Source organism: Squalius cephalus (genome assembly GCF_949319135.1).
Source record: "Squalius cephalus genome assembly, chromosome: 25".
Lineage (NCBI taxonomy): Eukaryota > Metazoa > Chordata > Actinopteri > Cypriniformes > Leuciscidae > Squalius > Squalius cephalus.
The window spans coordinates 25,592,033-25,617,290 of record NC_137146.1 but is presented as its reverse complement, the minus strand read 5'-3'; the positions used below and the strand labels follow the sequence as shown (position 1 = coordinate 25,617,290).

The window sequence follows — 25,258 nt, the reverse complement described above, 5'->3', positions numbered from 1 at the left end:
AATCATCTTTTGGAAACTGAACTTAATGCCTTAATTTAAAAAATTAGGAAAAATCCAACCTTTAAGGACACCAATTTTCTTTGTGAATGAATAATGTATCGTAAATAAATAAATGTTCTTCCTTAAAATACAGGGTGCATAAGTTTGGACACCCCTATGTTAAATTCCCATAGAGGCAGGCAGATTTTTATTTTTAAGTTTTTTTTTTTTTTTTTTTTTTTTTTTTTAGGATACTATGCATCCTGATAAAGTTCCCTTGGCCTTTGGAATTAAAATAGCCCCACATCATCACATAGCCTTCACCATACCTAGAGATTGGCATGGTTTTATTTCAGTTAGCCTAATAGCTGGTTTGATTTGCATTGAGAGATGATCTTATGGAAAGTACTCCATGCCAATCTCTAGGTATGGTGAAGGCTATGTGATGATGTGGGGCTATTTTAATTCCAAAGGCCAAGGGAACTTTATCAGGATGCATAGTATCCTAATTTTTTTTTTTTTTTTTTAAATACTTAAAAATAAAAATCTGCCTGCCTCTATGGGAATTTAACATAGGGGTGTCCAAACTTATGCACCCTGTATTTTAAGGAAGAACATTTATTTATTTACGATACATTATTCATTCACAAATAAAATTGGTGTCCTTAAAGGTTGGATTTTTCCTAATTTTTTAAATTAAGGCATTAAGTTCAATTTCCAAAAGATGGATTTTCCTTACATTTTTATTATCTCGCAATTTTAAGTGCAGCAAATTACCTATTAAACTCTCATATGTTCATAAACAAGCTCTAGAATCCTGGAAGACTGCTTTCAAACATAATTTGTCCCCACACACGTGTATTATTTGGAATAATGAAAATGTGCAGTAACAAATCACTTTTTTTCAAAGTATGGGTGGATCAAAATATTCTTTTTGTTTCTGATTTGTTCAGTGCTCAAGGAGATCTTCTTTCTTTTTCTGATTGTATGTCCCTGAAAGGCGATTTCAGTAAGAGATTTTAATAAGGTGACTAAAAGTAGTCCTGTCAGTTTAAGAGCCTTGATTAAAGTGCATTTAAGATATGACTGTTTAAGCAACTATATTCCTACATTGCAATCAATGGTGTTAATGCATTAGATAAAACATGCAACAACTTCTTTATTAGAAATGCTCTTTCTTCAACTCCAAGAACCCTCCCTAAAGCACACTCCCTAAAGTATCTGTTATCCGAACTCTGATTTGAATGACTTATGGACATTTCCTCACAATTTTTTTAGCTTTAATAAAATTAAAGAACATTTCAAAATTGTTCATAGATATTGCCCTTGTAATTTATTTTTGAGCAGGTTTTCTGAGAATGTATCTTCTTTTGTTCCTTTTGCAATATTGAAGAATCCTACATTTATATTAGCAGTGCCCATTCTCTAAATCTTTCTGGTCAGAAGTTACCTTGTTAGTTTTGTGCTGTTGTAACAAACTGGTATAAATGGTAAAATTATTATTATTTTTTATAATTTGTCAGATTTTCATTCTAACGATGTTAATCTTGATTATACGGTATTACTTTGTCTTCTGGGCAAGTTGCATCTTCATAAAGTCAGAACCATTAAATGTAATCCTGATTTTAGAATATTCCCCTCTCATTTAAAGTCCCTTTTTTCTTCCTTTAAGAAAATGTCAAAACCTTTAAACTCAAAGGTTTCTTAAACAAATAATATCCTTGAGTCTGTTGTAAAGAACCTTAATTTTTTTTTATACTGACAAGATGTCAGTATACCCTCCTTGTTTTATTATTATTATTTTTTTTTTCTGCTCACTGTTAATGTCTGTATCCTTTCTTTTGCAATAAAAATAAATAAAAAATAACTCACTATTTCAGGAAATGGTCAGATATGACCACTAGATGGCGTCAGAGTCATATATATTACAAGACCTGTGCATTTAATTATATTTGCCAAATGACACAGTAAAATGATTTTGGTGTGAAATCTGAGAATAGATCCTTAAAACTGTTATATTTACACCCAATGGAGAAAGATCATCTGTATCTAGGAAACAGTTGGTCAATAATAGTTCTGCCCGATAATGAGAAGTGGCCAGCTGCCTCAGTTCTGGCCTTCTTAAATTCATTTCCAGGGGAATTTTTTTCTGACCTTATTAAATGTGTGCAGATAGTCCCATTTCTCAAAACGCATTTCCTAAGTAGGGCTGCGCATCCAAAAACCAGTTTCAACAACAAGGTGCCTTCATAGTAGCCTATTGGGAAACTGCTTTCAGACAGTCTATCTATCTTGAAGAGAACAAAAGCATGGCTGCGTCCAAACTCTCTTTAGTTGGTAGGCTACTTATTTTGAATAAATATTTACTTCAAAACTGATAAAAAATGACGCTCTAGTATGAATGTGTAGTGTGAATGTAATCTGGTCGTTCTAGGCCTACATTCACCATGTGACCTACCAGCGTCAATTAGGCCTACTCGCTTTCACTGCCATTCACAAATCCATCATATTTCCATCATATACACTCCAGAATCTCACTGGATTAACTTTTTGCCTACTCTTTTATGAGTACTGTGAATTCGGACATACTGTTTTTCACCTCTTATATCAAGTGTGCTGTTTCGGAAAATTATTGTTGTGAAAGAGAGACATCAAGTGGTGAGACTTGTACTCAAAAAACTATCCTGAATCTGTCTTGGACTGTTCTCTCCTCAGTATTCACTCTCAGATACAAAAGAGTGGAATACCTTAATTGGATGTGTTTACATCCAACTTTTCATTTTCGTTTTATGCTATGTAATTATCAGTCACCATATATAATACCTGGCATTACAGAACAGTGTGGCATTGAATTATGAGTGAAGCAGGATGACAGTGTATAAACAGCCCCAGAAATACTTGCACTCTCAAGTTGTTTAAATGAATTTGCATTATAAAATAATATCAAACCATGTTTCATTTACTTTAGATACATTTAGCACAACCCAATTATTTGTATATAGTATAGATCAATGGCACAAACACACATTTCAAGCAAAAAATTTAGAAGAAAAAAAATAAGTTTGTTAGGTTTCAAATTATAACACAATGAATGTATATTGTTCAAAATTAAGACAAAATGTAAGTTGTTAGTGGATCACATGAGGGGAACTGACTTCATACATCCACTAAAAATAACCAAGTTATTTCTGCCAAAATATCAAGCCTCGTTTGTTTGCAAATGCGACTTTATTTTACTCTTTGGCGCCATGCAGTGTTTATTTTGGATGGTATAAATAGCTGTTAATTGCTTCTATCTAATTAATGTACCCATCATATTATACTTTATATTAAATATTATTCAACAAACAGACTTTTGTGTTTTATTGCTTTACTGATCATGATATTTTGAGATTTGCAATGATTTGATGTCACAGAATGCACAGCCACGTTCCATTTGCTAAGAAACAAACCCTGATGTATTCCCAAGGCTTTCTACCAGACAGTTCCCTCTCAGTACAGGTTGTTGAGCACATAGCTAGCGATGTATTTGACAGCCAGCATGGTCTCCTCACAAGTGGGCTTGATCTGGGACTCGGGCAGCAGGAACCCGTAACGTCCTTCGTCGCGCAGCTCAAAGGTGTATGAATACTTCACACCCAGGTCATAAGCCCAGTCATCAGAGCCACCAGCAGCTGGGTCTGCAACGACAAAGCTCATGTTTAGGGAAGCACACGTCAGCAAAAATCCGTAACACTTAATTTTGATGGTCCCTTTTGAACATTCTGTTGACTATAAGTCACTTTGCAACTACATGTCAACTAACTCTCATTTGAGTATCAGTAGACTGCTTAATATCTGCCAACATTGTGATGGTCAGACATTCTACTGACTATATGTAACTTTGCAGCTACAAGTCAACTTATTGTATCCCTAACCCTACCAGTCTACTAATACTCCACTAATACTCTAATGAGAGTTAGTAGACATGTACAGTAGGTGCAACGTTGCTTAGTCAACATCATGTGTTAAAGGGACCGTCGAAATAAAGTGAAACCCAAAAAGATGCTCATTACCTGCAAAAACCACTGGTGGTGGTTGAGGAGAGATTGTAAAGCGCTTTGGGTGTACAGTAGTACATATAAAAGCGCTATATAAAATACCTCATTCATTCATACAATCATTCAAAATGGCTCCTGATCTGAAACAATGTTTTCTTGGTCAAACTGTAGATGTACATAGCACTCGCAGATTGTTGGCTACACCATGAGTATGTTTTTAAAATAATATAAAATGTTCATAAAACATTAAAAAATATGTAATAATATAATTTATTATTAATATAATAATACTGGTACACATAGAGCGCTCGTGTTACGTATAGCTGGATGGTTTGATTTAATCAAAAATTATAAATTAAGAACCACTGTTTTAAGTTATTTTAGAGGATAACATATAAAAATGTACATTTACATGACTATAATCTCTTTGAAAACACTGACATTCCCTGTTACAAAACCTAGTGAGCTGGGTATAGATACAGTATAGTTTATAGTTTCATTAAAAGTTATTTATCCCATATTTGTGCTTTGAAATTTTTAATGCTTATAGCTTGCTACAGAGGGATGATATTTGTATAGGCCAAAATCACAAACAAAAAGTAAAGTAAGACATGTTTGACATGTTTTGTTGATCGTCCTAACCATATCTCTACCCATTAGTTATCCCTAAAATCAGAGAGAAATAATAGGTGAACAGAATCATAAACTTATGTTGGTCACATAGCTTATTTTCTGCAATGATCCAAAAGCCAATTGGAAAATCCTAGCTTAGCATTCTTAGCTTAGCAACATGCTAACACCTTTTGGAATCTTCTGTGAATTGTGAGGTTCCTTTCAAGTTAGAAGATGCCTATGTACATTCATATCATTTTTGTTAGATGGATGCCTAGATGGAAGCAGGCAGCTCACTTCATAGGTTTTGGATCAGAACTTTTATCTTGGACTCTTTATACTCACAGATGGTCGCAGCACCAGGGCCGCTAGTGTATTTGGTTCCGTACAGGGTGCGCAAAGCTGCAATAGCTCCCTGAGACACACTCAGCTACAAGTGTGAAAGGAAAGAAAAGGCTCAGTTAAGTTAAGGCTCAGGTCAGTCAAACAAATTCTCACATTATATGAAAATATAATGGACATTTTTGTAGTGTGTTTAACGCATGTGTGCATGTGTTTATGAACAGGTACCAGCTCTGAGTGGTCAGCAGCCAGGCCATATTTATAGGAATAGGGGAAGAGGAGCAGCTGGGAATATGAGTGGACAGTCAGGTAGGCCTTGATGATAGACTTGTTGGTGCGGATAAAGTTGGCCAAATTCTTGGACTCAATCTCAGACTCTGGGCTGCTTCCACAGTAGGTATCGCTGCAAGGGTTGCTGGAAGCTCCAGTGGCTGGAACGTTAACGGCATACATTGTGTAAGGAATAATTGACAACGGTTGTGGAATTATTAGAAACATAATGATCACTCGAGGTGGTTTCTGATCATTTAATCGAGTCAAGTATTCTGCTTATACTATTACCATGCATCAAGACATTGTTCAGATGTTTTATTTCAAGATATTTGTCAGGTTTTTGTCTGCTCTTCTGTTTAGGACTAATTTCTATCTCGTCCCAAGCCATCTTAGACCAGTGTGGTTTGGTGCAGGTCTGGCTGGAATAACATTGTTTTTCACCAACAAACCTTTAGCTGGTGGTCAAGTTGCATGTTCTTTGTGGTTATTATAATGGTAAACCAAGGAAGCCTTGCCCGTTAGGCTTGTTAAGCAATGTCATGTGGACTCTTGACTTGATTTCTAGTATACTATTAGTTAATCACAATAGCTTTAATAGGAAGCATGTACTCACTGCACCATCCAGCATTAAAGTTTCTGTTGGGGTCAGTACCGATACAGGTGGTGCCACTGTTCTTGGATCTAGTCTTTCTCCACATCCTGTTCTATATGATCAAAAAAAGAAAAGAAAAAAAGATCATTATTTTTCACTCTTCATATGTATATATATATATATATATATATATATATATATATATATATATATATATATATATATATATATATATATATACAGTATATATATATATATTAAAAACAGCACATATCATAAATCAATGCACACTGATAGTACTGATAGTACTTTTAATGATAATTTTTCATTCATGAGACATACATTCAGTAACTTTTGTCTTGTAATGCCAGAGCATATATCAAATTACTGCACAATATGAATAATATATTTTGGGAACACAAATGTTATGAACCTACACTGGACCAGGTGTATTCATAGCCATCAATGTTGAAGACGGGCAGAACAAAGAAGTCCATTCTATCGAGAAGGTTGGTCATCTCAGGATTACTTCCATAGGTGGACACAGCCTGACCATGAGCAAAATTAAGTTTAGATTCACAGATCTCTTGAAAGACATTAATTCAAAACAAATGGTTTATCCTGTACCTCGTTTACGAACCACTGGCAGAAAGCATGAGTGATCCATTCTCTGGCGTGAAAGCCACAGTCCATGAAGACAGCTGGCTTAGCAGAGCCTGTCTTCTTTCCGATCTGGAAGAGAGAAATCTCAAGTGTTTTAATATTTAGTATTGAGTTTAACAGTGTTTTCATATTGTACTCAATGCAGGTAATATCAAAATTGTCACATATCAGGTAGATGCTGACTTGATCATACCCTTGTGAAAAAGAAGTGCACTTAATTGTACCGAATGTGTACTTTAAATCTTAAAAAGTACACTTTTTTGATGCACTGACAAACATAATCACATGTAAAGAACTTGATAATAGTTTAAACTGTATTGTGTTCAATATAGTTAAGCTATTTTAAATGTACTAAATTGCAACTTCATTGTTACAAATGTGTACAAATTTAAATACATGCCATACAATTTGACACAAGAGATGACATTAAAGTATATTTTAATTTACTATAAATGCTTGTCAGGACATTCGGAAGTACACTTTAATCATATTCACAGACAGTAGAAGTTACTATGAAAATACCACTACATATAAATGTCTAAATCCTACTTAAGTGGGTAAAAAAAACACTCTAAAGGTCAGCATTTGAACAATTGCATTTATTATGTTTATAATACATTTGCATGCAATCAATATGCAAACATTACATTCAGTTCACACTTATGTGTATTATTTGAAAGTATATTATTTACATAATATGTATTATTATTAAAAGTATGTGAAGTGTACTACTTTTTCACATGGGTATAACAGAGTTTTGTAAAGTGATCCAGGACTTTACCGTAAGAAGGTGCATGGGGCGTCCCTCATAAGTGTTCCCGATCACCTGTCTGCTGATCAGGCTAGGATTGGCAGAGCTGATGGAGATTGCCCAATCATTAATCTGAAGGTGAGTAAAAAAACAAACAAATTACACACCTGGAATGGAGAAAAAAAAAAAGTTTAAGGGGAATTATGAGTGCACTGGCAGTCATACCGTCGCCCAGTTGTTGTACTTTGTGTAGTCATGGGCTTTCGTCACCCTCTTGTTGTCCAACTGATCCTCCACAGCCTCCTGCAGATTTTCAAACATGACCCTGCAAAGACCACCAGCTAATAAATCCCAAGAATATCAAAAATTACCTTATTTTGAGAGGGGAAATTTACCTTGGCTTTCTTTGAAGTAATGGTACGTTTGGACTACCTTGTCATTGTATACTGTATGAAGCTGTGTTGTTAATTTCAAAGTCTAAGGCAACTTACATGTTTGTCAAATACGTACTTAGCTTCCATGTCACTCTGCTGTAAAATGGTGAAGACCATGTCAAGCTGGGCTGCGGGAACATGAATGTCAACCTTCATGCCATTGGTCACGAGGTCAGGACTGTCGGGCTTCCAGAAATCCACCTGAGGGTGCAGCATATACACTTACTCAAAATCTGGATGTGCAACCATGTGCCTTGATGAAATCCAACTACTAGTAGAGTCATTGATGATTTCATGAAAATCATTCATGATTTCAAGCAATGTCTCAAAAAGTGAAATGTTAAACATTTCTCAGTAATACTTGGTTTAATGTGGCATTTATTGTCCAGATATTTTTGTTTAAATTGTATAGGGGTGAATTCAGGTTGATTGGAACACTTTATGCCATTGAGATGACTGGGAAAAAGTGTCCCAATCAGCCTGAATTCACCCTAATGGGTACTTGCTACATGCATGGATCTCGGATCATTCTGCATGCTCTTTTTTTTTTTCACAAGTAAATTGCTGTCATATTGTGACAATGGTTAGCTATCGTCTGTAGTGTCAAAAAGGCCATAGAGGACTTTACAATCAATAGATCTTTGTCTGTAGATCTCAAAATTCCAGAAGCCATGAACCGCAAGATGAATAAATTATGTTTGTACCTTAAATATTTAATTTTTTAAATCTGGTTAAACTTTAATTCAATGGTCCACTTTAGACATTCTACTAACTACAAGTAACTTTGCAACTACATGTCAACTACCAATCAGAGTATTAGTAGACTGTTAGGTTAGGGTTCGGGTAAGTAGAGTAATGTTGTTGCAAATCTTGATTTAGATTTTCAAACAGTTCTTGTAGTTATATTATTTAACAATAAATCAACAGATAAAGTATCAGAAATTCACCTTTTAAGCATTAGATTTTGTGCTTGCTGATAGTGCCACCTGGTGGCCAAGGTTGGTCCCACATGGTAATTTTTTTAAGGACAAAAATGTAACATTTTTACAGAGATTTGTTTTAATCTTGCTGTTCAGGGCGTCTGTGCAAAATATGAGTAAATCAAATAAAAGAAACAATATTTTCTATAATAAATAAGAGTTTACATTTTACCTGGACTTTTTGTCCCAGTTCCTTGATGATTGTCACTTGTTCATCATTTGCAGGTGTCAGACGGATGACTTTATCGCTAGAAAAGTGTGGAGAGAGATATTCTTTACCATCTTGGATATTAGCTCCACATAGTGTAATCTTTTTTCTTTTGGTTCAACAGAGAAAAATGTTCAAGAATTTACCCCACAAATCTGGTTGGCTCACAGAGAGCGACAGCCACCAATCCCAAGAGCAAAAGGATCTTCATTTTGCCTGTGTGATTTTTTGCTCCACACACAGATCTCTTTTTATAATGTCAGGCCATCAAGGACCGCCCAATACTGACCTCCAGAATGCCTTCATATGTATCAATTATTAGTCACCTGTTGCACATGCTGTTCAAGATATTTTTAGCTATATATGATTTGAGGTGACAACTGCTTCAAATGCACCTCTTTCAATCATTAACCTGTTAAAAGGCTGTCGCCTAAATGTTCACTAAGAGAAGAAAACCTTAACAGGAGACCGTTTTAAAAATAATAATAATATTCATTTTATTTAACTGTTCCCAAACACAAATGTACTGCTGTTTGAATGTGAAGACGAGTACAAAATTGTCCATGGAATGTGCATATAAAAAAAATTTAGGGGGAAAAAAAATAAATGTACAAAACATTATTTCCTACAATTTTATGTACTAATGTTATAACATCAAACATTATATTGCCAAACAAAAATATTCGACAGACAATCTGAAATGTTCAGTGTGTATGGTTTTCACATTCATATCTCATAACAGTTATCAACTAGTTTTCTTATCCTCAAAAAAGTGTAGAAACATTATAGTTGCAGTAAAGAAATATGGTCCCTTTATATCAGGTTTTTTGCACAGTCACACTTTATATTAGGGTCCGATTCTCACTATTAACTATGACTTTTGCCTCAGTAAACTCCTAATTACTGCTTATCAATAGTTAGTAAGGTAGTTGCTAAGTTCAGGTATTGGGTAGGATTAAGGGATGTAGAATACTGTCATACAGAATAAGGCATTAATATGTGCTTAATAAGTATTTGTAAACAGCCAATATCTGTGAGATTGTGTTTTTAATTAACCATAACTAACATTTATTTTTCTTGCGGGTTTTTAACATTTAAGAAAAAAAAAGAAAAAGAAAAATAATAATAATTACCAACACTTTAGTCAAGCTAGACAGCTATCTAAATATAATAGCCCCATGACATTGAGTAATCAACAAACTAATAATCATATGATTTTGGTCTAGCTCTAAATTTGCTTTATCTGTAACAGAGAATGAATTTGCACAATGATAAATGATGTGATGATGATGAGTAATATGTCATGTTAACCTTACTATGTTGTATTGTTTTTGCTGGTGGGAGTCTCTGTGATTGATATGAGGTCCTGATCATGTGTAAAAGCATATCCGAAGGCATCGGTTGGAGTCTGTTTGTTTATTGCAGCGCAGCGGGTTGAACACTAGAGATCTTACTTCTATTCTCAAGTGATGGTGTTTAGTTGAGCACTAGAAACCTTATTCTCAAAATCGTTTCATACACAGCTAGCCGTTGATTATCTCTTATGTACAATATTGTGTTCATATTGTAATGCAATACACTATTGCTGCTATTGAGGTGGGATACGGGTAAGGTTAAGGACAGGTTTGGTGGTATGAATCACTTGTGAATTACAGCTTGGTGGTATAAACGAATTACAGCTGTACATGCTTGCATGCAGGTATTTTTGAAATATAGGCTACAATGTGAAAACGTACATACACAATGAAACATTGTTTATAATACGGTCACGATTTAGTCATGAATGTGATATGGTCAAGTTTCCAGATCATTTGAGATAGTTTACCCAAAAGTGAAAAAAATAAATAAATAAATGTCATCAATTACTCGACTTCATGTCGTTACCATTCATCTTCGAAACACAAATGAAGAAATAATAAAGAGTGAATAAGAGCCTAAATTTAATCTGTTCATCATATAAAGTGATCCAGTCTCTTCAGAAAATTTGGACTAAACCAATCAATTCATGTGGATTACTTTTATGATGTCTTTATGAACTTTAAGCGTCAAATTGGTAGTTGTGTAGCTGTCAATGGAGGGACAGAAATCTCTCAGATTTCATTAAAAATATCTTCATTTGTGTTTCGATGAACGGAAGTCTTACAAGTTTGGAATGACATGAGGGTGAGTAATTGATGACTGAATATATATATATATTTCAGTGTATGTACTCAAATTCCAATGAAATTGAATTATTCTATGACTAATCGATGCATTCTCAGTGTTGACACAAGGGGCGCTATAGTGGTTATTAGAATAAACCAGTAGTAAGATCAACTGCAGTCATGACAGAGCAATTTGAAGATCTTTTAATCTTGCTGAGTAAGTTAGTTAAAATCAGTATAATTAGCCCCTTGAGGAAAAGTGTATTGAATGTGCATATGAGGTGTACATCAAATCTTAATAGTATTTTCTTTCTTTTTTTTTTTTTTTTAACTGTACTTGCAGATAATAATGGAATAAAATTACAAAAGAGGGTACACTTCCATGACATTTTTAACACACTTACACTTTTAAAAAGTGCACTTTGATATATAATATGACATACACACCAACACACACACACACATATATATTTATAACATAGCCTACAAGTTTCAATATAAAATACATTAAAGTATATTGAAGTTTATCATACATACACTTACATTACATTCAAAAGCACACTTTAACCATATTTTAACATTAGAATTTTAATTTTACTTAATAGCATGCAATTAACTGTACGAAAACATGAAATTCAGTTTGCACTGGAGTATATTCTTCTAAAATATACTATTTCTGTCATATGTATTCTAGTATGATAATGTATACTTATTTTTTCACAAGGGACTGCCTGCAGGATATCACATATGTGTTAAAGGCACAGATATTTGAGCTCTATCACTCTAAGTACTGAGAACTGTTACTGATACAGTAACGTAACTAACTAGCATTGTGCTTTGGTAGTACCTTAGAATCCCCAAAACACAGATAAATACAAAATTTCAGCTATGCCTTTTCCATTTAAGATGTCTTAACAGTGGGTGTTGAATCATTCTTGGTGCTGGTTGGATTGAGCAGTCCAGAGGTACATTGGGAATGGACATTCATCTTTGAGCTAATGCTAAAGTGACTGCTAGTTTGTCCAGACCCACAGCCTAGCAACCTCAGTAGGTTTTTGCGAAAGTTCTGTCCAACAAAGCTATAAAGAATGGGGTTTACACAACTGTTTAAATAGGAGATGCAGATGGTAAATGGCATGGCTGTGTCAATAACATCCAGTGTTTGGCAGTTTTCCACCACGCCAAGCATGGCCAGCAGCTCCATGAAGTGGAAAGCTTGGTGAGGAGCCCAGCAAACAAAGAAAGCTAGCACAGTGGCGGCTATCATCCGTAACGTTTCATCCTCCCGAGAGCGAACGCTTTTCCTCAACACGCCCCTGGAATCCAGGAGTGCGCGACCGATAAGGCAATAGCAGGTGATTATCACAAGGAACGGCACAAGAAAACCTAGAACGCTTTTTAGCACACTAAGAGTAACTAAGAAGTGTATCTGTTCACTGTGGTGCCACACAGCGCACAAAGTCGAGTTCCCAATGTCATACACACTCCTGCTTAGCGCTGTAGGTGCACTGAGGAGCAAGGCAAACAGCCATATGAGTACACACGTGAGGTTAGCGTAGAGAAGTGTGCGCTGGCGTCTGGAGCGCACCGGATGTACGATAGCAAGATATCGGTCAATGCTAAGAGCGGTGAGGAAGAATATGCTAGTGTAGAGGTTGAAGATGACCAGTCCTGCGCTTGCCTTGCACAGAAAGGTGCCGAACGGCCAGTGGTAACCCGTGGCTGTGAAAGTGGCCCACAATGGCAGCGTAATAAGGAAGGTAAGGTCTGATATAGCTAGATTGAGCACAAAGACGTTTGCTACTGTTTTTAGCTTCATGTAGCGGTAGATGACAGCCACCACCATGCTATTACCAATGACCCCTATGACAAAATTGCACCCATAGACAACGGGAATGAAGGTGAAGATGAAGCCGTGTCTTCCAGACATACTGCAGTTCACGTGGAAGGGATCACTCATTCCTGAGGTTTTGTTCTCCATTTTTCGGTCCGCTATCGTTGCTTATGTGACAACGAATGGGTTCCGCTACCTACAGGGTATGTCTTGAGTAGCCAACACCAGATTTGGGGTAAATGCCTCCTGACACCTATAAAAGAGAGCAACGAAAACTGTCAGGGGAAGAGGCATCATTAGCACAGCCACAGGCCGTAAACATCGGCCATGAAAGAGCTCCTGCTACGCCCCCTTATTAAGCTCTGCACATTAAAACTGTCTTCACTGATCATGCTACTTCTGTATCAAAAACAGATGCTTCATGATAACACTGATCTGACCACCTGGAACCTCTTTAAAACACTCTCTTAGTTAATGAGTGGTGACAGTGAAAATGTAATGTGTTTATCAGAAGGTTCTCAGTCATGGAAACATGAAAAAAGTTCAGGGAATCAATTAATCAATCTATCCATCCATCCATCCATCCATCCATCCATCCATCCATCCATCCATCCATATATTGTTCTATCTATCTATCTATCTATCTATCTATCTATCTATCGTTCTATCCATCCATCCATCCATCCATCCATCCATCCATCCATCCATCCATCCATATATTGTTCTATCTATCTATCTATCTATCGTTCTATCGTTCTATCCATCCATCCATCCATCCATCCATCCATCCATCCATCCATCCATCCATCCATCCATATATTGTTCTATCTATCTATCTATCTATCTATCTATCTATCTATCTATCGTTCTATCGTTCTATCCATCCATCCATCCATCCATATATTGTTCTATCTATCTATCTATCTATCTATCTATCTATCTATCTATCTATCTATCTATCTATCTATTGTTCTATCCATCATTATATCCTTCGTCTTATCATTCTATTTGCCGTTATATCTGTCGTACCATCCATCCATCCATCCATGTATCTATGTATCGTTTTATCTGTCGTACTATCTATCTATGTATCGTTCTATCTATCTATCTATCTATCTATCTATCTATCTATCTATCTATCTATCTATCTATCGTTCTATCCATCCATCCATCCATCCATCCATCCATCCATCCATCCATCCATCCATCCATCCATCCATCCATCCATCCATCCATCCATATATTGTTCTATCTATCTATCTATCTATCTATCTATCTATCTATCTATCTATCTATCTATCTATCTATCTATCTATCTATCTATCGTTCTATCGTTCTATCCATCCATCCATCCATCCATATATTGTTCTATCTATCTATCTATCTATCTATCTATCTATCTATCTATCTATCTATCTATTGTTCTATCCATCATTATATCCTTCGTCTTATCATTCTATTTGCCGTTATATCTGTCGTACCATCCATCCATCCATCCATGTATCTATATATCGTTTTATCTGTCGTACTATCTATCTATCTATCTATCTATCTATCTATCTATTGTTCTATCCATCATTATATCCTTCGTCTTATCATTCTATTTGCCGTTATATCTGTCGTACCATCCATCCATCCATCCATGTATCTATATATCGTTTTATCTGTCGTACTATCTATGTATCGTTATATATATCGTTCTATCTATCTATCTATCTATCTATCTATCTATCTATCTATCTATCTATCTATCTATCTATCATCTTATCGTTCTATTTGCCGTTATATCTGTCGTACCATCCATCCATCCATCCATCCATGTATCTATATATCGTTTTATCTGTCGTACTATCTATCTAACATTCTATCGTTCTGTCTATCATTCTATTTGCCGTTCTTTCTGTCGTACCATCCATCCATCCATCCATCATAAGGACTATAAACGTTTTGCAAAACGTTCAAGCCAGGCTTTGTTCTAATATTCAAAGTTTGTCTTAACCTCCACTTTCTTCTTAAATGTTACAGTCATATGAATGTCTTTCAAATTCAATTTATTTTAATTTCTGTACATTCACATTTGAAATGCAGACCTTCAAGGCTGTATTACTGCTAAGTTCAGATATATTAATTTACATTTTAGTGAAACTGCTTTTTCCATTTTCTCATAAAATGCGTTTTTTTTTTCTTCTTCTTGACTATCACTCAGTAGACTGGGTCAAGATGCAACAATAATATACACTGTTATGTCAAATATTAATGAAAAAAATGGAAAATGTAAACTTCACAATAAATTAATGAATTGGAATAGTTTAAACTTGATTTTCTGTTTTGTATTCTGGAGTTGACAGAGTTACCACATTTTGCACATCACAGATTTATTTATATTCTGTTGTATCATGGTGGTTGGTTTTTAGGGTTGTATAATAATGCCACATTTAATGTGTTAAATTCATACAACAAGTTACTGTATTAGCTACAGTCTCTGTGCTCAATGCGGTAAACATGATTTTCTAACAACAGAATTCATTAATGGAGGATATAGAAAGAGAGAGAGAAAAGTGCTTTAGAGCATTGTTGAGTTGTTATGTTCCATACACACTGTGCTGAAAGGAGCTCAGCATGAGAATTTCTAATCAGCACACACCTAAATAAACAGGTCACCATGGGGTCTAGGCTGTGGAAAGTGCCTGAGAAAATCAAACCTGTTTGCTCTTAATAAATGAGCGTGCTGCTACCAGGATAGAATGAGGAAAAATGATCCATGTTGAACATTGTTTATAAATGTCCAGCACTTTAATAAAAAATGCTTTCTACATCACAAATGTAATGTAGGCCTCAGTTTGCCACAAGGGGGCGCACTTCATGGTTTCAGCTGCAATCTTAAAGCAAAAATCTGAATTTAGTAAAGTATGCCCTTTCAGTGATTTCAACCCCACAGGATTGATTTAATTTTTAATCACAACGAACAGTTCTGACCACAGTCAAAATTCAGGAACTAAACTTTTAATTTAAGTTTAATTTAAATCAATTCTGAAAGAATCATCATTCTGCATGCGTCCATACAATTCTTCATTTACACACCTCACATTTTAGAGCAGTTTCATTTATATGCCAAGTGAACGTGGGTTTCTCTGGTTTCACAGGCGAGACATTTTAAAAAGTGTGCATTCTTCTGTAAAAGCACCAGCCATATCAGTTGCAGATGTGGTGGTGTTCATTGCTAAAGAAAGAGCACAACGTCGGGGTGCCAAGGGTAACCGGATAATGAAATATCACCCCTGCATTTCTCCTCCTCAGGCCCGCAAGATGCAATAAAGCAGTTCCGCACATGTCACCATTTGATTTAGCCCTGTTTTCTTTTTTAAATGAGTGTAACAGTAGGCGGCTGTAAGTTGACTGTACAGTGAACACATGAACTAAACGTGCAAGACTAACCCACTTTTAGTTGTGCATGTGTTGTGTTCTCATGGTGCTTCTCTGGATACAATGAAATACCCGCAACAAATATGTCTGTAAAGACAAGAGCACAAAACAGGAAAACTGATTTTGTGAAGACACAGCACCAAGCTAACTACTCTTAAGCTAGATAATAATTGCTCTTAATTGTTCCTCCCAGACAGCATTTACAGTAATTGGACAGCAAATGGAAACTTTAAATGGAGACCATAAAAGGCAGAAATTACTTTTACATAGTTTGTCTAATGACATTAAATATGTAATTTACTCTGAAGTGCTGTTTGGGGTACAGAAGAGCCTTGGTGTTTTCCCCATTGTACTGTACAGTTGTTACATTATGTATTTGTACATATAGAGATTTTATTTTTTCAAGTGTGTAGAGCTGAAACACTATTGTAATTGTTAAAATTTGATCGGGCAGACCAATCGGGCAGACCAAACCGTAAGTCGGAGAGACTTGAAACTTGAGGGATGATAGTGTACCCACCCCGTCTACGTCACCAAAGCTCGCCCCAATCGGCTGATGGTGAGGCTACAGGCATCTAAAATAATAAACTAAGTGCAATCTAGTGTTGTCAAAAATATATATTTTTTTCCGATACATATCGACACTGAAATATGGTAATAAAATATGACAAGAACTCAAATTTATCAAATCAGTTAATATTTCACTTTGGCCATCCTTCTGTTAGACTGTCTCACAAATGAATTAGGTTGAATATCTGTCAGCTGTTAAATTTAAGTACACAATTAGATAATACCAATTTAGGTCAACCAATTACCAAGCAATGCTTCATTTTGTTCAGTCTGTGTGTAAAAAAGTCACATTATTAGCAATTAAAGAAAAAACACTTCAAAACATGGTCAGGTCAAAGTGTCTGAATAATTTTTGGTCCAAAATCTGTATCAATTCTACTGGTAGTCCACTGTATGAAGAATTTTTGGGTATAATATGTCACCATTTACTTTATTTTGCTATCCTCACTTACATAAATGAACTTATTGTATCCTGCACCTACTAGTAATATATAAAAAAATATATCTGGTCTGGTGTCTGAATAATTTTTGGTGTGTGTGTATGTGTGTGTGTGTGTGTGTGTGTCCAAGGCCTAGTTCTTGTTTAGTCTAGGTGTGTCCATGATGGACAGATAACTTAACGGAAAGAAGTTACACAAGGGCAGTCTTACACAAGAATAGTCAAAAGTGGAGCCTAAGAAATAACAAAATAAACTCTTTTTAATCAGAAGTGTAGTGTGAGCACCACCATCTGGTAGAGTGTTAGACTGGCCACTAAAATCATCACTGATCTAGTTAAAGATTTACTCAGTCTGCTCTTCTCTCACTTTGGAGAGGTAGACCACCATGAGGAAATTTACCTCACCAGCACAAGTGTGGCCACTAAAAAAACAATTATCTCTCCTTACCCGATGGGACAGCAGAGATGGGCTTTATATATTTCTGTTGACTGGGCTTTTAAAGCAAACGGCTGTTTGAATTAGGCCTAACAGCAGATGGAGTGACACGGACATCTGTCGGACATTTTGTTTAGCAGAGCAAAATGAAAGCCCAATGCAGTAATTTAGCTTCTGTTATCGTGTTTAAGTTCTCATCAGATAGATGCAAGCTGCCACCATGGGAGTTGTGGACAACAAATATTAGTCAGCCTTAAGACTGCAGCTCAATAAAACATTGGCTTTGTCTGAGCTCAAGAGATGTTAATGTTTTTAACAACAAGATTTTACACAATCACTCTGTTCCAAAAGAGTTGCCTGCAGAGGGAGCATTTTAATGCATCATAGGTGTGTTCCCGAGGCTGTTCTAAAAGGTAGACAGCGTAATTATGCTGCCAAATTTAAAGGTGGCATCACATGTATCATTTGTGGAGGAGGAAATCCCTAAATGTACTTGTGAACCCTTGTGAAAAAGAAGCACACTTAATTGTGCACTTGTAGTGTAATCTTAAAAGTATATACAAAAAACTGTACCTGTAGTTAAATAAAAGGCCACTTTGGTGTACTTAAAGAGAGCAAACTGCACTTTTATGACTGTTTCTTAAAAAGTGCACTTTGTAAGGTCAACTTAAACGTTTTAAGTACATGTTGAATCATTGTTTTAATAAACTTTTATCATGCTTTAAAAAAGTATTTGATGTGTTACTAACATACTAAAGCACACGTACTTTGTCATAATTTTAACTGAAGTGTGTTATTTGACATTACATTTAAAGTTAAGATATTTTAAATGTACTAAATTGCAACTTCATTCATTAAAAATATGTAATTACAAATATATTTAAATACATGTTATGTTTTTACCATAAATACTTGACAGTATTTTGCTGTACACTTTAACCATATTTCAAAGATAATAGAAGCAATTATTAAATTACATATAAAGATTATATGTATAAACAAATATAATACATTTTTATTTAATTGCAATTAACATGCAATTGATTTTATGCAAACATTACATTCAGTTTGCGCTTCAGTATATTATATCTGCAATTAGTACTATTTTTAAAAGAATGTCAAGGAAAATATCAATACTAAAAATTATAGTTTCAAAATAAATAAGTGTAACCAATTTAGAGTATTTTATCAATATCAGTAGTTGTGTCTGTTACCAAAGGCTGCATCCAAAATCGAATACTTCCCTACTATAGGAAGAAAAAAAAAAAATGTTATGCGACCAAAGAAGTATGTCTGAATTCACAGTACTAATAAAAGTACCCGGATGACCTACTATTTCCGGCGAAATTCTTGAGTGTGCATAGGAAATTTTGCACAGGAGAGGATTTGTGAATAGCACTAAAGCGATGCAACTGATGCCGGTAGGTCACATGATAATGACAACATGGTGAATGTAGTAGTGTCCGGATTACATTCATACTATATAGATAGAACATACTTTTTTTTAGCAGTCTCAAAGTGAGTACTCACTCAAAATAACTACCTACTCAAGAGAGTATGCCATTTCAGACGCAGCCGAAGTAGGTTCAGTTGGTGGCCATCTTGGAAATCCCCCCTGTGAGCTATTTCCAGTCATGCAAGTATCCATTCAAATATCCTATGAACTTGAATGGGGAAAAATCTGGGGCAAAACCTTTGAAATAGTTTGTCACCAGCATCACTTCATTGTCATTCAAAAATCCTCTTCCATGGCCTCATGGGTTAGTAAAGTGTCCATCGTATACTCACTTAAGAATCTCGGCAGAAGTAGTAGGTGATCCAGGAACTTTTCATCTACTGTTAAATGAATACTGTTATACACTTTTCAGATAGCCTACTGTTTCTCGCTTACGATATAGTAGGGAAGTGGGCATATTTGGATACAACCACTGGAGTTTTAACAGAAAGGTGGGATTTTCAGAGAAGACAGGAAGCAATGTGACAGTCTCCAGCTCTCATTAAAATGAATGATTTAGGTCACTTTGTTGCTGTCCAATTGCACTTTAAAATGGCTCTGGTCTTATTTTTATACCTATTAAAGGATCATGCCATTAGCTTAGCAACATGCTAACATATAACATTATACTAAGCATGCTTTTATTATTCACAGTGAACACTATACTGTATATTTCCCTGATCTATTTTTATTTTTTATTTCTTCATTTATGGAGTTTATTGTTTCAGTAAAGCAATATAATTTAAATCTAGTTCCTGTCTGTAAGGTACATTGCAGACAGTCATTTTGTTGTACAAACAACATTTTGTTCCTCTGTATGTGTCTACATGACTGGAGTGGCAAAAAAAAAAAAAAAAAAAATTGACAATGGGATGTCTTCATTTAGATAGCAAGGTAAATGTGTGTGTTAATGACAGTCTTCTTAAATGAGCCATACCATGCCTTTACTGTATGTGCAGAATGATGGGAACAGTGCACCAGACTGAAAGTGCTATGACTGTCATAACAGGCTTTTGCTAAAATAACTTAATTTTTTTACCATCACACCCATACAAATTTTCAAAGGAATCAATCAGCGTGACTTTTTCGTATAACTGAACACAGTCTTGCTCGTGTTAAATATACAAAATGACTCCATATTGCAAAGTTCGAGGTATCGTTCATGTCTGTTGCAGAAAGAAATCAGGCACTTCCATTTTAATATTTTGAATCAATTTATATATTTTAAAGATAATGGGCAAACTCTAAACTGTAAGTACTAATAATGTTAGTGATTCTTGCATTATCATTACAAATATACATGACTCAAAATACTGCATCTAAATCAGGGTTTCATATCTGTGCTGCATGTTTGCGAATTTCAATTCTGTTTTCAGTTTACTATCCAAACTCATGGAAAGGTATTCATTCTCAGGGTTAGCCTTTACTGCATTTAGTGCATCAAAATTACATTTAAATAGTATTCTATTTATCTAGAAATCAGAAAGTGTCCTACCTGATGAAGTGGATAAGAACTGCAGACCAGTGCCCTATTACTGAACTGCACGAACAAGACTAGTCAAATTCGCCTGACACTTACACACACCTCATCGTGTACAAACACAATCCACCCCCCATTGATGAAAACATGTCTCATGTCTGTATTTCCACAGTGTGTGCTTGTTGAGACCACCACCCCCAGCATACACCCACTCGACATTAACGCTCCTCCTATCTGAGTGGTCAGTTATTTCACTCCATCCTCCCATGCCATGAATCGTGCAAAGGCAAATCATGACAACTCTAATTGGCCTCCCCCAAAGATATATTAATAGTGCTGTCTCCAACGTCAGACATTGGAGATGAAGAGGAAATTGGTTGTCTCCTGTTCCTCTTAAATCCTTCACGATCAAATGTGACTTTTCCATTCCACTTTGCTATCAGTCAAATAAAAATATGTGAGTACAAACACTGCACTGTGTGGCCGTTACGTCACTGGTTGAGTCACACACCACTTGACGTACTCAGTGAACAAACTTGTGGGGTTGCTGCTCAGAGGTCTGACATCTGAGACTGAGAAGGATAGGAAAGGAAAACAAAGTAGGGAAGCAGAGGTCTGGATGGGTAGGTTGGAGCCGGCAGCGCGTAGACATGAGAAAGAACATGGAGAACTTGTTTTTCAGAAAGCTTTATGGACTGACCTGTGAGGTCAGGTCACCTGATCCGTTTCTGCAATCGGTGGATGTTCTTTCATGCTGGTTCAAATTAAGTTTTCCTCAATGTTTGCATGACCAATAGGGGTATAAAGCTCTGGGTCCTCTGATTTATGATCAGTGAACCCAAAACATAAGCAACTATTTTTTAGATGGTTCTTTTGGGCACACTGGAGTTTCTCATGTGACTCTTCTGAAGTTTTTGCATTAGTAGATTGCGTTATTACATTTGTAGATTGAGACCATTCCAAGAATATTCTTATTTTATAATTACAGCAGTGTGTTCTTCATACCTTAGGGTGACAGGAATAAACATAAAGCTTAAATAAGCATTCTCCATAGTGAAGTAAGAACTCATTTACTCTCTCTTATGTTGTTCCAAAACAAAGAAGACTTTCGTTCATATTTGAAACGTGAATGAAGAGATTTTATAATATTCCCTCATTTATTTATTTAGTTTTTTCATCAATTGAAAGTCTAGGTAACTTTTTCACAGTTCAAAACGTGAAATGTGCAACGATCATTGTTCAAGTTTGAATAAAAACCTCAATTAAAGAGGCCATATTATGCCCTTTTACAATGTTTTGATTTTATTTTTGTGGTCTATTAGAATAGGTATTAGAACTTGTTTTTAATATTTTTATATTAAGACATTTTTCACAATTGTTTTCACTTGCTGCACCATTTGCATTTGTTGTTTGTTCAGACTGATTGTATGCAGGGTGCATTAGTGAAGAACTTTATGAATTATGAACTTTAGTGAAACAATATTAATCCATTTTTACATTTTAATTCATCAAGTACAACGCAATTTTCACTCTTGTGCCTTGTCCTTTCCTCATTGGTAAGCGCTCATACACAAACATCCAGGTTTGAGGCAGATTACCTCTGTACCTCTGGTTGGTTTAATATGGATTAATCTAACTTTTCAGGAAGTAAAGTAAATAGAAACATTTTTATATGATAATAATAAGAATAGGTTGCACTTTCTGCTGTCTCTTTCTCCTTTCTGGAGTGCGTCACAAAAATGAACCGAAACTCAGTGTATACGTGCCTCAGTCACGATGATAAATATATCTATAGAAAGCTTGAAATGTGACATTTTTTGGACACATCTATATTGTAAGTAAATAAAAAATAAAATAAAATAAAATAAAAAACATCAGTTTTTCACTGAAAAGCACCTATAACAATCCTGTAATAAATGGCTATTACTTGTGTAGGTATTATTACATGGACACAATTTCATCTTGAAGTCTAGAACATCCAAGTAGGCCCTTCTAAAGGAAAAAAAAATCAAACTTCAGGAGGGTCTGTTTGAGTTCACAGTAAAACATAATTAAACATTTTAGAGGCGTTTTTCTTAATTCTGTTAAATTCATCCATTCTCAGACAAAATACATGTAAAAGTGGGACTTTAAATGAGCTAGATTGAAACTTCAAGTTTAAAATGATATAGCTATGACGCTTGACCCTAATGGCTTAGAAAAACAGGTGCCCCAAAACATGTTCTAGAACTTTTCCAAGGCACAGCAACCGTTCAAATTACAAAAGATATGATATCTTCTGACACAAAAACACTTCCCACAATACACTTTATAGGTACATCAACAGTGAAAATGGCAAATCTTGAGAAAAGACAGCTTCATATTACAAACAATTGCATTTTGGGAGACTGGTGCTTTGCATTAAACCCAGCCAAGAAAAATTCTGCTAGGATGTGAAGGTTGGTTTTATCACCTTTCCAAACATTTTTTCACACCACCTCATGAGAATGCAAACTTATCTCCCTCAGCTTGTCTGTGTGGTGTGGATTTACTTGATAACATATAAGACAAAAGGAAACAAGCAATGAGGTCAGTTTCTCAAACAATAAGAACAAGTTTGCTTAACATTGAGATTTGATAAGACACTTGCTTATATTCGCCAAGACATGTAAATAGTATGACTACTCCATTTTTTCACCTTTGTTTGTCTGTTTGATTGTTCAACACTAATTTATCTATTTCTACTTACAAGGCAGTGGCACATCTCAGTAATGGACTTCAATATGTGTACATACATTGACTGGCTTTTATTTTTTAAAGAAAGAAAGACCCCCATAACAAACATAAAATCGTAACACATGCATGACATAATTTGGACATTATCTGTATTATTGTGGGCAGAGAAGTATGCTCTCATATTCCAACTTTTCCTGAAATTTTTAATGTGCATTGTATTTGTCAAGTTAATCCCTGCTACTAAAGTTATTATAAGAACAATGATTTAAAAACATTTATTCTCCTTTATTCATGAGAAATATCAATTTATATTGATTTTGAATATGAATTTATACTGTATATAAGTTTATCAGTATGTGGTCCAAAGCTAGATAAATCACAGTAGTAATAGCATAATTTATGCTAAATTTGCAACACTACTCATTTTACTGTAGCTAAAGAGTTGTGCGATTTCTCAAATAAATCCCTCTATGTGCAACAAAAACAGTATTTTGACTTTGTCTCAACAGATCATGTGATCAGGATCGGCTCGACGACTCACCAGTGGACCAATTTCGTTGCACATCATCTCAAATGTTAAATTGATCATTCTGAAATGTTGGAGCCAAATTTTGTCATCGAAATGGTTGGGTATAATTCCCTCCCAGAAGTGTCTTCCATTCCCAAACACCATCCGCCTCCGAATACAAGATAACATGACACTGACACTCAGAGGCACAAGTCATTTATGATGTAGGAAAAAAGAGCCACAGTGGCTTCCCCGATTGCAGCAACTTCCATTTTAATTTGGAAACTCTGGATGGAAAAATCTTGTTGAAAAAAAAAAAAAAAAGTTTTCAAAAGTTATTTTTTCTAAAGTTGCAAGTCTCTATTTATAGAAAGTGCCATATGCATTTGAAATATAGGTGATATTTAATGTGTCATCTTATACGTTCCTATTGAAATAGGAAATTGTAGATGGGAAGCATTTATATGCTATCAAATTATGAAAGCTTTCTGTTTAGTGGCAATAACTTTTGGAAATCTTCCATAGTGACTTTTGTATCTGTTATGTTAATGACCAAGGACATCCTTTGCTCTGTCCTTTTCCAGCCACCAAGGTTTAGAAAATATTTACAGCCACTTTCACAAGGGGCACACACGAGGTTGTTAGCTTAGCTGTTGCTGCCTGACTTTTTATCTCTAATGGATAGTAACTGGAATGTTTTATTGGGTTGTGTGACTATGATAGTGATGCGTTCGCTTCGGATGGTTCATATCAAGCCAAGTGTTACGACCCATAAACCAACATGAAAGGCAAGTGGAGACCAAATCCCAGGTCCACAGATCTTCAAAGAAAGGGATTGTGTATTTGTGTGGCCTTCCTAATAATCAGTGAGCGTTGAAAAACAGAGACATTTGAAATATATTACATCAAATATCCCCTACTTTTGCCATTTATAGCACACTTTAGGGTCATTATTTGGAAACCGTCAGTGGACTTAGGCGGAAAGCAGTCTGATAGTTTATGGAAATTGCTGACTAAAGATTAAAACAAATGCTTCTAACACACTGACAGTCTGCCGAATGTCCCAAACAGGAAATGGAGATTGGGGAAATGGTGGGAAAGACACTACAAATAAGGGGAAAATGAACCACTACTTTCTCTAGTTCTTTTCAAATGAATTATATTCATTTGGTATGATGGATGTTGAGGTTTTCTAATTCATGCATATATTTATAGATAATCCATGTGGTTCACTGAACTGAAAAATGATTGATATGACAATTTAGAATGTAATTTCACTACGTTTAGCATTGTGTTTCATGTTGTGCCATGACAAATATAACTAAATATGTCAAATTGTA

The 25,258-nt window shown here is 35.3% G+C and overlaps 2 protein-coding genes across 3 annotated transcripts; both read right to left on the bottom strand.

The window, feature by feature from the left end:
* Positions 1 to 1,795: 1,795 nt before the first annotated feature.
* On the bottom strand, positions 1,796 to 9,209 carry cpb1 (carboxypeptidase B1 (tissue)). The gene is made up of 11 exons (XM_079863209.1): positions 9,021 to 9,209; positions 8,839 to 8,914; positions 7,763 to 7,887; positions 7,478 to 7,577; positions 7,283 to 7,384; positions 6,466 to 6,570; positions 6,276 to 6,386; positions 5,860 to 5,950; positions 5,202 to 5,404; positions 4,977 to 5,061; positions 1,796 to 3,659 (listed from the first exon to the last, which is right to left on the bottom strand). Exons 1-11 carry the CDS (start codon positions 9,083 to 9,085, stop codon positions 3,472 to 3,474), a joined length of 1,251 nt encoding a protein of 416 aa, XP_079719335.1. The 5' UTR covers positions 9,086 to 9,209; the 3' UTR covers positions 1,796 to 3,471.
* Positions 9,210 to 10,618: 1,409 nt separating this feature from the next.
* agtr1b (angiotensin II receptor, type 1b) lies at positions 10,619 to 20,935 on the bottom strand. 2 transcript variants are annotated; one of them, XM_079863739.1, is made up of 3 exons: positions 20,711 to 20,935; positions 16,292 to 16,362; positions 10,619 to 13,105 (listed from the first exon to the last, which is right to left on the bottom strand). In XM_079863739.1, the coding sequence occupies exon 3, from the start codon at positions 12,997 to 12,999 to the stop codon at positions 11,920 to 11,922; it is 1,080 nt and encodes a 359-aa protein (XP_079719865.1). In that variant the 5' UTR covers positions 13,000 to 13,105; positions 16,292 to 16,362; positions 20,711 to 20,935; the 3' UTR covers positions 10,619 to 11,919. The 2 variants fall into 2 exon arrangements, with proteins under 2 accessions (XP_079719865.1, XP_079719864.1); XM_079863738.1 differs by lacking the exon at positions 16,292 to 16,362.
* Positions 20,936 to 25,258: the final 4,323 nt, after the last annotated feature.